The following is a 15,423-nucleotide window of genomic DNA, read 5'->3' as shown; positions in this document are numbered from 1 at the left end:
CCAACCACTTCAGAGGGTTGCTGATGTGGGCATATTAGGAAGAGGAAATAGGAGTTACGTTTATTTATATTTATTTTTTATTTTATTTGTCAAGCATGTATTAGTTAACAGATATAAGTATAAACATGTTTATGAATACATGAAATGGATACAAATAAATGGGGACAGAAGGACAGGGACGGTAGAGACATAAGTGTGCTTATGCACGCCCCTTATAGACCTCTTAGGAATGGGGTGAGGTCAACAGTAAACAGTCTAAGGTTAGAGTTTTGGGGGTTTGAGGAAGAAACCACAGAGTCAGGTAGTGCATTCCAGGCGTTGATCACTCTGTTGCTGAAGTCGTATTTTCTGCAAACGCGTTTGGAGCGGTTTACCTTAAGTTCGTATCTATTGTGTGCTCGTGTATTGTTGCGGTTGAAGCTGAAGTAGTCGTTGACAGGTAGGACATTGTGGTAGATAATTTTGTGTACTACGCTTAGATCAGACCAAAGGCGGTCCCTATTTTCTACTTGCATTTTTATGTGCTTTCGAAACTGCTAGGTTGGCAGAAGCTGGGACAAGTAACGGGAGCTCACCCCGTTACATGGCAGCACTAGGGATTCAAACCGCTGAGCTGCCGACCTTTCGATCGACAAGCTCAATGTCCTAGCCCCTGAGCCTCCACGACCCTGCCCTCTTTAGCTTTTGCCATTTCTTATTTCACTGGCAAGAAAAGGAAGAGCGACTTACGGAATTGTGGTGCCCAAGTTAACCTGAGCACTATATTTTTTCACCTATTAGGGGAGGCAGAACTATTGATTGCCCCACATTAAACACAGCATGTGAAGAAAGCTGCAAATGGAAGAGTATATTCTAGTGTGGGGTGTCAAACTGGATTTCATTGAGGGCTGCATCAGGGTTGTGTTTGACCTTGGGGGAGGATTGGGGGGGCATGGCCAGGATGGGCGTGGCCAGCTCAATGTCACTTGTGTCGAGGGCACCTGTGGTGGCCAAGTGCTAAGGCAGGACTTCCCTCAGACCTTCCCTTACATTATAATCTTCCTGCCTGCCTGCCTGCCTCCCTCCCTCCCTCCCTCCCTTCTTTTTCCTTCCCTTTCCTTCTCCTTTCTTTTCCTCCCCCTCTTTCCTTATTTTAACTTCCTTACTTTCTTCCCATCTTTCCTTCTTTTTCTTTGACTTTCCTCTTTCCCTTTCTCCTTTCCTCTCCATTCTTGGATGCTCAAATGCAAAAGGGGAAACATTTCTCCTTTTCTTTTCTTTTTAGTTTGTTTTGCTAGCCCTCTGCCAGCGAAAACAGAGCTTGGCCGGGGGGGGCACTATTTCCAGGGCGACCCCGCTGGCCAGATCTAAGCACCCTGCAGGCCGGATTTGGCCTGGGGGCCTTGAGTTTGACACCCCTGGTCTAGTGATTAAGGCGCAAGGCTAGAAACCAGGAGACCGTGAGTTCTAGTCCTGCTTTAGTTATGAAAGCTGGTTGGGCAAATTCAGGCTAGTGACCAGGATATGGAGAGTTCTAGTCAAGCCAAGATAAGAAAACCGAGTGAGTGACTTTTTTTTTATTATTATTATTATTTGCATTTATATCCTGCCCTTCTCCGAAGACTCAGGGCGGTTTACACTATGTCAAGCAATAGTCTTCATTCATTTGTATATTATATACAAAGTCAACTTATTGCCCCCAACAATCTGGGTCCTCATTTTACCTACCTTATAAAGGATGGAAGGCTGAGTCAACCTTGGGCCTGGTGGGACTAGAACCTGCAGTAATTGCAAGCAGCTGCTGTTAATAACAGACTGTCTTAGCAGTCTGCGCCACTCAAGGACTTTGGGCCAATCACCAGGAGACTGTGATTTCTAGTCCTACTTTAGGCATATAAGCCAACTAGGTGACTTTGGGCCAGTCACTCTCTCTCAGCCCAACCACTTCAGAGGGTTGCTGATGTGGGCATATTAGGAAGAGGAAATAGGAGTTACGTTTATTTATATTTATTTTTTATTTTATTTGTCAAGCATGTATTAGTTAACAGATATAAGTATAAACATGTTTATGAATACATGAAATGGATACAAATACATGTTTACTGGACCCGTGCCCTTCCTGGTTAGTGCTGGCTGCTCAGGAAGTGACACGAGGCTGGCTCCAGGGGATTATAAATGCTTCTTTGATGGAAGGGGTTTTCCCCGCCGCCTTGAAGGAGGCGGTGGTGAGACCTCTCCTCAAGAAGCCTTCCCTGGACCCAGCTATTTTGAGTAATTATCGTCCAGTCTCCAACCTTCGCTTTGTGGCGAAGGTTGTTGAGAGTGTGGTTGCATGGCAGCTCCCCCGGCACCTGGAGGAAACTGTCTATCTGGACCCGTTCCAGTCCGGCTTCCGACCCGGTTATAGCACGGAGACGGCTTTGGTCGCGTTGGTGGATGACCTCTGGAGGGCCAGGGACAGGGGTTGCTCCTCTGCCTTGGTCCTATTAGATCTCTCAGCGGCTTTCGATACCATCGACCATGGTATCCTGCTGCGCCGGTTGGAGGGATTGGGAGTGGGGGGCACCGTTTATCGGTGGTTCTCCTCCTATCTCTCTGACCGGTCGCAGACGGTGTTGACAGGGGGGCAGAGGTCGCCCCCGAGGCGCCTCACTTGTGGGGTGCCTCGGGGGTCGATTCTCTCGCCCACCCTGTTCAACATCTATATGAAGCCGCTGGGTGAGGTCATCAGTGGTTTCGGGGTGAGTTATCATCTGTACGCTGATGATACTCAGCTGTACTTTTCCACCCCGGACCACCCCAACGAAGCGGTCGAAGTGCTGTCCCGGTGCCTGGAAGCTGTACGGGTCTGGATGGGGAGAAACAGACTCAAGCTCAATCCCTCCAAGACGGAGTGGCTGTGGATGCCGGCATCCGGGTACAGTCAGCTGCATCCGCAGCTGACTGTTGGGGGCGAGTTAGTGGCCCCAAAGGAGGCGGTTCGCAACTTGGGTGTCCTCCTGGACGGACGGCTGTCTTTTGATGAACACCTGGCGGCCGTCGCCAGGAGGGCCTTTTACCAGGTTCGCCTGGTTCGCCAGTTGCGTCCCTTCCTTGATCGGGATGCCTTATGCACGGTCACTCACGCTCTGGTTACGTCTAGGCTGGATTATTGCAATGCTCTCTACATGGGGCTGCCCTTGAGGTGCACCCGGAGGCTGCAGTTAGTCCAGAATGCGGCTGCGCGAGTAGTAACGGAAGGCGCTCGTGGCTCCCACGTGACATCGCTGCTCCGTAGCTTGCACTGGCTTCCTGTGGTCTTCGGTGCGCTTCAAGATTTTGGTAACTATCTTTAAAGCGCCCATGGCTTAGGACCCGGTACTTACGAGACCGCCTGCTGTTACCTTTGCCTCCCACCGACCCGTGCGCTCGCACAGAGGGTCTCCTCAGGGTGCCGTCCGCCAAACAGTGTCGGCTGGCGGCCCCAGGAGTAGGGCCTTCTCTGTGGGGGCAGTGACGCCTGGAATGAACTTCCCCGGTCTCGTCAAGTGCCCGATCTTGGACCTTCCGTCGTGAGCTCAAAACATATTTATTCATTAAAGCGGGACTGGCATAATTTAGTGATGTATTTTAATTGGGGTTTTAATATTTTTTAACTTTTTAATTTAAATTTTAATAATCGGCCTTTAAAATTTGCTCTTTTTAATTGTTGTTTTAAACTGTATATATCTTTGTTTTTACTTTGGCTGTACACCGCCCTGAGTCCTTCGGGAGAAGGGCGGTATAAAAATTTAATAAAATAAATAAATAAAATAATAAATAAATTCCCACCCCACTCCAGGGGAAGGATACTGCAAAATCCCCATTCCCACCCCACTCCAGGGGAAGGATACTGCAAAATCCCCATTCCCTCCCCACTCCTGGGGAAGGATACTACAAAATCCCCATTCCCACCCCACTCCAGGGGAAGGATACTGCAAAATCCCCATTCCCTCCCCACTCCTGGGGTCAACCAGAGGTGGTATTTGCCGGTTCTCCGAACTACTCAAAATTTCCGCTACCAGTTCTCCAGAACCTGTCAGAACCTGCTGGATTTCACCCCTGAGCCTGGGGTAGCTTAGTTCAGTACAATACAGTTCAACCATGACTGATTGCAACTTGTGATGCAACAGAGACATCACAATAGAAAATGTATCCAACCGATTGCGTTAGATGACAGACGATGACTCAGATCTGTTAGTCTCTACATTTTATCTGCAGCTCACCCTCCTACCCCAGCCCCCCCCCCCAAAAAAAATCTAACCACTCTGCCTGGATTGTTGAAAAATTACTAAGAAAGTCTGAATTGTCGAACGTATAGAAAATGCTTTTATGTCAACAGCACCCGTAAACACTGATTTTCATGGTTTTCCATTGAGAAATAAACGTGCCCTGGTTGGTGGGTATTCTTCCTGCTCTGATTTGCAGTTTTCTTAAATTCCCATGTTGTAAATAACACCAGGAGACTGTGAGTTCTAGTCCTGCTTTAGTTATGAAAGCTGGTTGGGCAAATTCAGGCTAGTGACCAGGATATGGAGAGTTCTAGTCCTGCTTTAGTTATGAAAGCTGGTTGGGCAAATTCAGGCTAGTGACCAGGATATGGAGAGTTCTAGTCCTGCTTTAGTTATGAAAGCTGGTTGGGCAAATTCAGGCTAGTGACCAGGATATGGAGAGTTCTAGTCAAGCCAAGATAAGAAAACTGAGTGAGTGACTTTTTTATTATTATTATTATTATTATTATTATTATTATTTGCATTTATATCCTGCCCTTCTCCAAGACTCAGGGCGGTTTACACTATGTTAAGCAATAGTCTTCATTCATTTGTATATTATATACAAAGTCAACTTATTGCCCCAACAATCTGGGTCCTCATTTTACCTACCTTATAAAGGATGGAAGGCTGAATCAACCTTGGGCCTGGTGGGACTAGAACCTGCAGTAATTGCAAGCAGCTGCTGTTAATAACAGACTGTCTTAGCAGTCTCGCCACTCAAGGACTTTGGGCCAATCACCAGGAGACTGTGAGTTCTAGTCAAGCCAAGATAAGAAAACTGAGTGAGTGACTTTTTTATTATTATTTGCATTTATATCCCGCCCTTCTCCAAAGATTCAGGGCGGCTTATACTATGTCAAGCAATAGTCTTCATTCATTTGTATATACAAATTATATACAAAGTCAACTTATTGACCCCAACAATCTGGGTCCTCATTTTACCTACCTTATAAAGGATGGAAGGCTGAGTCAACCTTGGGCCTGGTGGGACTAGAACCTGCAGTAATTGCAAGCAGCTGCTGTTAATAACAGACTGTCTTAGCAGTCTCGGCCACTCAAGGACTTTGGGCCAGTCACTCTCTCTCAGCCCAACCACTTCAGAGGGTTGCTGATGTGGGCATATTAGGAAGAGGAAATAGGAGTTACGTTTATTTATATTTATTTTTTATTTTATTTGTCAAGCATGTATTAGTTAACAGATATAAGTATAAACATGTTTATGAATACATGAAATGGATACAAATAAATGGGGACAGAAGGACAGGGACGGTAGAGACATAAGTGTGCTTATGCACGCCCCTTACAGACCTCTTAGGAATGGGGTGAGGTCAACAGTAAACAATCTAAGTTTAAAGTTTTGGGGGTTTGAGGAAGAAACTACAGAGTCAGGTAGTGCATTCCAGGCGTTGACCACTCTGTTGCTGAAGTCGTATTTTCTGCAAACGCGTTTGGAGCGGTTTACCTTAAGTTCGTATCTATTGTGTGCTCGTGTATTGTTGCGGTTGAAGCTGAAGTCCTTGACAGGTAGGACGTTGTAGCAGATAATTTTGTGTACTATGCTTAGGTCAGACCAAAGGTGGCGTAGTTCTAAGTTGTCTTAAGCCCAAAACTTCAAGTCTGGTGGTATATCTGTTTGGCACCTTGACCTATTTATGAAAAGTAAGAAAGGTAGATTCAAAATAAATAAAACCATTCATGAGTTGCATATGTTTTCTTTCCACGCTTTCCTTGTGGACGTGTGGATTGGTGAATTGGTGGCTTCCAGAGGGCCCGATGAACTTTAATGGAGATGGTATATTTCAGTGATGGCTAACCTGTTTGCTGTCATGTGCCAAAAGCGGGGGGAGCACAGGGGGGGGTCATGTGCGTGCATGCCCACACCCATAATTCAATTCAATTCATAATTCACACGCGACCCCCCCATGGTCCCCCCACTTTTGGCACACAATCGTCCTCCTCAGGCTCTAGAGCAGTGGTAGTCAACCTGGTCCCTACCGTCCACTAGTGGGCGTTCCAGCTTTCATGGTGGGCGGTAGGGGTTTTGTCCACTACTGAAGCACTTTCCTTTTTTTTAATTTAATTGACTTTTTAAAAAAATTTCATAGCATTATTTTAAAACATTTTCATTAGATTTTCATAACATTTCCCGAGACAATTTAAATTTCTGAAAATATACTATTTGTATCGCCCGCGCATAAGTTTAATTCACGTTACGTAAGTGAAACTAAATGGCGCTATAGTGCGACCGCAAACAAAAGAGCCTCATCCCAGAATAGCTCGCGCATCTCCCCCCACACCACCCAGCTGTAACAGACAAGCAGAGCTGGTAGCAATGTGCAAGAGGCATGCGCAGATGATGATACACAGTGCATTACTGTGGAATCAGTGGGCGGTTAGAAAATTTTACTACTAACAGAGATACAAAAGTGGGTGGTAGGTATAAAAAGGTTGACTACCCCTGCTCTAGAGGCTTTCTTGGAGCCTGGGGAGGGCGAAAATGGCCTTCCTCACCTACCTGGCCTGTTTCCAGACTTCTGGTGGGCCCGGAAGGCCCAAACATCAGTTGGCTGGCACTTAGCACTGGAGCTGAGCTAGGGCTATGCTTGCAGGCCCACCAATATGGCTATGCTTGCCGACTGTGGCATACATGCCATAGGTTCGCCATCACAGGTATATTTGAAAATATGAGATAGCCAAGCTGCTACTTTCTAAGCATAACCCTTTTTTTTTTTCAATTGTCCTCAGGCAGTGCAAAGAAAGGACTCAGTTTTATTTAAGCACCTGGTTTGGGAGTGTGACTCACGTCTGTTTACCTCAGGATTTACTTAAGATTGCCTGAAGCATCTTTTGAGTAGCTTCTTAGAAGCTGTCTTTACCCTGGTTAACACTGATTCATGTTAAACTTTGGGGAAGAGGATTCCTTACCACGCTTTGTTAATGTAACCCATTTGGTGATTTCAGAACTATTTGGTTGTTAATATATTGTGCTAATCCAACAAATTGGTTAATTCAGGAACCAGTTAAGCATGTTGTGTTAATGGCACCGTTGAGATGTTGGCATTCAACAGGGAGTTCTCCAGTGATGTCATAATCTCTGTGGGACCATGAGGTCATTAAAAGCCGGAACATTTCAATCCCATTTTTCAATCTTCTTCTTCCATTCTCTCTCTTCTCCCCGTGGATTTACAGTTGGAATTTAGGTATTATTTTTTTTTGTATGTGCAATATGCTAAATGGGAACTTATCAAAGAGAGATCCAACTTAGAATTAAGAAGACATTTCCTGTCAGTGACAACAATCAACCAGTAGAACGGCTTGCCTTCAGAAGTTGTGGATGCTCCAGGATAGAAGCATCCACAACTTCCACCCACAAGCATGGAAGGCTGAGTCAACTTTGAGCTGGTCAAACTCCTGGCTGTGGGCAGAGTTAGCCTGCAACACTGCACTCTAACCACTGTACCATGCATACATACATACATACATACATATTTACATATCAGCGGTGGGTTTCACATTATGTTACTACTGGCTCACTTCATGTGCATGTGCGCCTGGTTCGTGCATGCACCTCCCTTTTGTGCATGTGCTTTGCTTTTTCACGTGCCTTCCACGCATGGGCCCGGCCTCAAAAATGTGTCTAAATAGGATGGCATAGAGGTGGGGCAGGTGGGCAGGCCCATCTGCAATTTCCGTTACCGGTTTGAGTAAACCGGTCCGAACCGGCTGGATGCAAACTGATAGATATATAGAGACATACATACTTCTTGTAACTGTTCGGTGCACTCTTCAGTGTGGTCTCGCGCAGCAGAAACCACTTGGTGTCCCTGCAAAGTCCACAAAAATATTTTGTTCTACTGCCCAACCCGCTGTATATCATTATGTTGCTGTTGTTGTTGTTGTTGTTGTCTTCCGCGTGGTGTTCAGAGTGTTCATTGAATAAGAAATAATTCTGCCCGATCTGCAAGAGTGGCAGATGCATTTTTCTTCTCTTTCCTTCCTGCTCCTCTCCCCCCCCGCCGCCCCCGACCCCTTTTGTAAAACCTTTGAGACATTGTCCCTTAAAACAACGAAGGGTTGTTACATTCTGTTTGTCATTTGCATGTTGTTTGCATGTCAATCGGATTGTAAAGAGATGAGCAGCCCCGTTCAGACAGATGGTGTCTGGAAGCACTAAAACTCTACCGCGTAGAAGGAAAAGATTACGACACTGCAGGGGAAGAGTTAATGAGTGGACAAAGACTGCCATTAGCAATTGATGTGGGCTGGACGGAGTGTGTGAAACAAGAGATATCACAACGCGCATTCTTTCCAAACCAATCGTAGCTCTTGGTGTATTGTGTAAATATAAATCTAGAGGTAGATATAAGGATTTTCCCAGCATCTGTTCTGGCGTCGTATCGTCTTCCAAAGATGAATAGTCCTTGACTTATAAGCATGATTGAGAGCAGAATGTTACACCGTTAAGCAAGGCAGTTGTTAAATGAGTCAGTTTTTTTGGCCGCGGCTGTTAAGCGAATCACTGCAGTTACTAAGGGAATCGTGTGGTCTTCAAAGGGAACCAGGCATTTCCAAATTGGCTTTGCTTGCCAGAAGTCAAGTCATCCAGCCAACAGTCTTAAAATTGAATCTTTTGAATATTATGTTCAAGTCAAGTCACAAGAGCCTTTTGAAAGATGCCAATTACAGTATTTCTACTCTGTTTCCCCCAAAATAAGACATCCCCTGATAATAAGCCCAATCGGGCTTTTGAGCGCATGGCAATAAGGCCAAGCGCTTATTTCAGGGTTCCAAAAAATATAAGACAGGGTCTTATTTTCAGGGAAAATGTACATTTTCTCGTTGCTCCCATGTAACACCAATCCTGCGCAGTTTGCACTGGCTTCCTGTAGTCTTTCGGGTGCGCTTCAAGATTCTGGTTACCACCTTTAAAGCGCTCCATGGCTTAGGACCCGGGTACTTACGGGACCGCCTGCTGTTACCTTTTGCCTCCCACCGACCCGTACGCTCACACAGAGAGGGCCTTCTCAGGGTGCCGTCCGCCAAGCAATGTCGGTTGGCGGCCCCCAGGGGAAGGGCCTTCTCTGTTGGAGCTCCTACGCTTTGGAATGAACTTCCCCCTGGTTTACGTCAAGTGCCTGATCTTCGGACTTTTCGCCGTGAGCTGAAAACGCACCTATTCATTCAAGCGGGACTGGATTAAATTTTTATTGGGGTTATTTGTATTTTAAGATTTTAAACTTTTTTAAATTTTCGGCCACAATATAATATGTTTTCTTTTAATTTCTTTTAATCTGTATATACTGTATTTTTACTTGGCTGTACACCGCCCTGAGTCCTTCGGGAGAAGGGCGGTATAAAAATCGAAATAAATAAATAAATAAATAAACATCAAGAATATTTTAGCAAAACAAAAACAAAAAAAACCCACCCCAGAATTAATTCTTTTTTTTTTTTGTCGTAGATTGCTAGATAGAGAAGTGTCTTCATTGATTTGTGCCCTTTGATGATATATTTAATTTCAATACGGGGGTAGTCACCTAAGGATTATTTCCGGTTTTTTTATATTAAAAAAAAAACAAAAAATCTGCCCTATTTTTCGTCTCTGTATTAATACAAATCTATTTTTCCGGTTTATTCTTGAAGCTAAATTTTAACTGCAAATCGTAGAAAACGTTTCAAGCTAATTATAGTCCTAATTGAGTCGGTTCCATTAAACTTTCACCCTCTTTTATGGGTGAAAACCCTAGGAAATCACTGCTTTTAAATTATTTACGGGCTGCTGTTCTCGTGTTTCAGGGATAGACCTGCCATTTATGATGATGCCCCATCCTCTTCTTCCGGTTGGCCTGCCTCCTGCTTCGGTAGCAATGGCCATGAATCAAATGAACCATCTCAATACTATCGCCAACATGGCTGCAGCAGCCCAGATGCACAGCCCACTTTCAAGAGCCGGAGCATCGGTAATTAAGGTAAGAATCTGAAGGTAGCTCACTGTCAGTGTTGGATTACATTATGCCATTTCGGCAGGAAGTAACATTTCACTTATGCACATTTCCTGTACTCTGAAAACCAGCTGGAGAGATGTTTGTATCCTGTAGGACAGGAGTCAGCAACCCGCGGCTCTGGAGCCGCATGTGGCTCTTTCATCCTTCTACTGTGGCTCCCTGTTGCTGGTCGGCTCCACAATTGATAGGGCTATCGGTTAGGACAGGTTGAGGAAAAAGGATGCTGCGCTAGGAGGAGACTCTATGATGGGGGAGCTGGACTTCCGGTCGGCTCCAGAATTGAACAGGGTCTTCTGGTTAGGACCTTTGTGGCTCTTTGAATGTTTAAGGTTGCCAACACCTGCAGTAGGAGAAGAAGAGGCAGAGTCTGAGGGGCGGAGTCAAGAGAGGAAGCAGTTTGGAGTCATTATGTTCCCACAAGCAGTCCAAGTGCAGCCCCCATTGAATTCTGTTAACTCTTAGGTAAAGGTAAAGGTTCCCCTCGCACATACGTGCTAGTCGTTCCTGACTCTAGGGGGGCAGTGCTCATCTCCGTTTCAAAGCCAAAGAGCCAGCGCTGTCTGAAGACGTCTCCTTGGTCATGTGGCCGGCATGACTCAATGCCAAAGGCACACAGAACGCTGTTACCTTCCCACCAAAGGTGGTCCCTATTTTTCTACTTGCATTTTTTTACGTGCTTTCGAACTGCTAGGTTTGTAGAAGCTGGGACAAGGAACGGGAGCTCACCCCGTTACACGGCAGCACTAGGGATTTGAACCGCTGAACTGCCAACCTTTCGATCGACAACCTCAGCATCTTAGCCCCAGCTTCTGCCAACCTAGCAGTTCGAAAGCACATAAAAAATGCAAGTAGAAAAATAGGGACCACCTTTGGTGGGAAGGGAACAGCATTCTGCGCGCCTTTGGCATTGAGTCATGCTGGCCACATGACAACGGAGACGTCTTCAGACAGCGTTGGCTCTTCGGCTTTGAAATGGAGATGAGCACCATCCCATAGAGTTGGCAACGACTAGCACATATGTGCGAGGGGAACCTTTACCTTACCTTTATACACAAGAAACTAGTCAACTAGCAGTTAGCACTAAATTGGCACTAGATAAGAGTCAATGGAATCCATTGGGTTGGAATTGTGGGAATGTAATGACTCGAGGCTGATTCCTCTCTTGACTCCAGCCCCAGGTTCCTCTCTCTCTATATATATATATATATATTTGTTGTCTTTCTGATGTTATAGGTTCGTTTCTCTCTCATGTTAGGTGGGATTGAAGTGTATAAAAATGAATATTGTGGGTTAAGAACAAGAACAGAAATGGCCACGTTAAGGAGGAAACCACAACCCTTAACAACAGAAAACACAACTCAACAAAGTAGGGAGTCACATGTCACACAGCACTGCCTGTGAGAAGATCCAGCCGCTTTAACCTCTCTGGAAGGACAACCCATTTGGGGTTGTATGGATCTCAGGGAGAGTGTTGTTCTGGAAGGCAGGTGCCTTCTGGACTTCACAAGACCCTGTTGGGCCTCAGGATCTAGTGGTTCTATCATGCCCTGAGTCCTCCTTCCTAGCTGGCATGGATGTCTCCAGGAATGAGATCTTCAATTCTCACCATTCCTGTTTGCTGGAGAATTCCAGATGTTCACATTGGAGAAGGCTGATCCAGCCAACTTTGGAAGAAGTGAAAATGACGGTCCCTGAGACTAGCATTCAAGGAATGCAAACCCAAGCATTTCCACAGGCTCCATCAGAGCTTTGTCTGGTGGCATTCGGGCAGAACCTTTCCATGAATATCTTCATTCAGCCATTTATCTTTCCGAAGCCCTTTTCTGTAAAGCTTTCGCCAAGCTGCTTCTCTGCCACCAGAAGATCTTGGCTCCCTCTAAAACTCTTTGAACGAAATGATGCTGTCCTGTACCTCATCCATCACATTCACCATCTAGAACAAAGCTGTCCATCTCCATCTCCTCTCCGCAGTATCCCACCACCTGTCTCTCAAAGGTGCCTGCTCAGCAAAGTTAACATTTAGTATCTGTGGATAGAAATGTCACAACTATGAAATTTGATTTCCCCCGGACAAGAACACGATAAATTAAGCAGAGCCGCGCTAGCCAGGATTCAAAAGACTTCCTTGCCATCTATAATCTTAACTTAATGTGATTAAGCAGCTCCTACTGCCACTTCCATAGTTAAGGATGCTGTCAAAAATTCCGTTATAAATCTCTGCCTTCAGGGATTTACAGTCCCGCCGAGGAAACTTTCTCAGCTGTTTGAAACTTTGGTTCACCGGGAGTCATCCGCAGGATCAGAATTTTAAACAAAAATGTCAGGTGGGTTTATTTTTCAAAAATCTAAAGTGGACGGAGCAATAAAAAAAAAATGGCCCACTTTGGGGAAAAGCTAATGTTTTTTTTAAACAGATGAAGCTATTGGTCTCAGTCAAGGTTGAACCTTCCCCTCTTCCAGACCTCTAGAAATGACTAATCAGTTTAATTTTTTTTATGAATCAATCTCTATATATATAAACGCCAAATCCACTCACTCATCACGAAATCTCCAGAACGGTAAAGCCTACAAACAGCAGCACTGATTACAGGTCTTTGTTTTTGAAGTATTTTATGCCCACCTCTAAATGCTACAGTTCCTTGGGGAAATAGACCCCCTCCCTTTTGCATTCCAGTGTTGGTATGTGTTGTGTTTGTGTTTTAATTAAAGTGAAGGGAGAACAGAAAGTTTGAAGAGAGGTTGACTTCCTTTCTGTCTTCCTTTTCTGAGACAGAACCTGAAAGAGATGAAGAAATAAGGTTTCTACTTCAGCCATTCATGTCTTTTCACAAAAATATTAACTGCCCACTCAGAGCTAGGCAGATATTATTGGACTATAAAGATAAAGGTAAAGGTTCCCCTCGCACATACGTGCTAGTTGTTGCCGACTCTAGGGGGCGGTGCTCATCTCCATTTCAAAGCCAAAGAGCCAGCGCTGTCCGAAGACGTCTCCGTGGTCATGTGGCCGGCATGACTCAATGCCAAAGGCGCGCGGAACGCTGTTCCTTTCCCACCAAAGGTGGTCTCTATTTTTTCTACTTGCATTTTTATGTGCTTTCGAAACTGCTAGGTTGGCAGAAGCTGGGACAAGTAACGGGAGCTCACCCCGTTACACGGCAGCACTAGGGATTCGAACCGCCGAGCTGCCGACCTTTTGATCGACAAGCTCAGCGTCCTAGCCCCTGAGCCACCGCATACACACACACACACACACACACACACACATACTGTATATGACTATATCAGGGGTGAAATCCAGCAGGTTCTGGAGAACCGATAGCGGAAATTTTGAGTAGTTCAGAGAACTGGTAAATACCACCTCTGGCTGGCCCCAGAGTGGGGTGGGAATTGAGATTTTGCAATCTCCTTCCCCCTGGAGTAGGGAGGGAATGGAGATTTTGCAATCTCCTTCCCCCAGGAGTGGGGTGGGAATGGTGATCTTGAAATATTCTTCCCCCAGGAGTGGGGTGGGAATGGGGATTTTGCAGCATCCTTCCCGTGCCATGCCCACCAACCACACCAAGCCCACCAAGCAACACCGACAGAACTGGTAGCAAAAAAGTTTGGATTTCACCACTGGACTATATAGTTCCCATCATCCTTCAGCCTGGCCAATGGTCAGGGATGATGGGATTTGCATACCCGCAGTATCTAAAGAACCATATTTATATATATCAGGGGTATCCAACCTTGGCAACTTTAAGACTTGTGGACTTCAGCTCCCAGAATTCCATAGCCAGCATGGCTAACTCGGGAATTCTGGAAGTTGAAATCCACAAATGTTAAAGTTGCCAAGGTTGGACAGTCCTGATATATAGCTTATTCAGCATTTTTCATGGACTCACTGGGGTGTTCCGTTTCCCTAGGAACACAGTAAGAGTCTGAACATTGTAAAGTAATGATCAGGAAACACCTTTCCAAATGACTTGTATTTTGTTTGTGATTGACTGTGTACCAGGATCATCTGAAGTTCTGTTAACTTGTTTTGTTGTTGTTGTTTATCTGAGCAGGTGGCAATTAACAACTTGGTGAGAAATGGTCACCATGCAGGGAAATTAGTAAGTGAACAGCTGGTATTAAAGACTAATTGATGCTGAAAGTAGGGTAATTTTTCAAGACACGTAGATAATATTGTCGATTTCTATAAAAGCCTCTTTGGATGGGCCATAGTTCAGCATATTGTACATATAAATGATCCTGTCTTTAGCCTCCTCCCCAGTTCAAAATGTAGCAAATAATGGGAACCATTTTTTTGCTGATCGGATGAAATAATACTTGGAAAAATGTACCAATAATTCATCCCTCGGCCTACACAGTTGATTGTCAATTTAAAATAGAAAGTGATCCCTGAAGACATTGGCTTCATACATCCCATTAAATACAAAGTCATAGGCTAGGCTTGTAAATACCGAGCCAACAATATTGAGCAAACATATAGTATTACATTTAGACCAAAAAAAAAAAATGCACAGGTACCGGATATGTGGTACCTTGCTCAATAGTAGTACCTGTGAGAGGGATCTTGGAGTCCTAGTGGACAACCATTTAGATATGAGCCAGCAGTGTGCAGCAGCTGCTAAAAAAGCCAACACAGTTCTGGGCTGCATAAACAGAGGGATAGAATCAAGATCACGTGAAGTGTTAGTGCCACTTTATAATGCCTTGATAAGGCCACACTTGGAATATTGCATTCAGTTTTGGTCGCCACGATGTAAAAAAGATGTTGAGACTCTAGAAAGAGTGCAGAGAAGGGCAACAAACATGACTAGGGGACTGGAGACTAAAACATATGAAGAATGGTTGCAGGAACTCGGTATGTCTAGTTTTATGAAAAGAAGGACTGGGGAGACATGATAGCAATGTTCCAATATCTCAGGGGTTGCCACAAAGAAGAAGGAATCAAACTATTTTCCAAAGCACCTGAGGGTAGAACAAGAAGCAATGGGTGGAAACTAATCAAGGAGAGAAGCAACTTAGGAGAAATTTCCTGACAGTTAGAACAATTAATAAGTGGAACAACTTGCCTGCAGAAGTTGTGAATGCTCCAACACTGGAAATTTTTAAGAAAATGTTGGATAGCCATTTGCCTGAAATGGTGTAAGGTTTCC

General features: G+C 45.0%; 1 protein-coding gene across 1 annotated transcript in view; it reads left to right on the top strand.

The window, feature by feature from the left end:
* Window positions 1-15,423, top strand: part of DACH2 (dachshund family transcription factor 2) — a 371,548-nt gene that overhangs the window by 291,585 nt on the left and 64,540 nt on the right. The window contains exon 6 of the mRNA XM_058154632.1: window positions 10,068-10,240. Coding sequence (XP_058010615.1) covers window positions 10,068-10,240 — 173 coding nt within the window. The remainder of the gene's footprint in view (window positions 1-10,067; window positions 10,241-15,423) is intronic.

This window comes from Ahaetulla prasina, chromosome 11, assembly GCF_028640845.1.
Source record: "Ahaetulla prasina isolate Xishuangbanna chromosome 11, ASM2864084v1, whole genome shotgun sequence".
Lineage (NCBI taxonomy): Eukaryota > Metazoa > Chordata > Lepidosauria > Squamata > Colubridae > Ahaetulla > Ahaetulla prasina.
The sequence above is the reverse complement of the archived record's forward strand: the minus strand, read 5'-3'. Positions and strand labels throughout refer to the sequence as shown.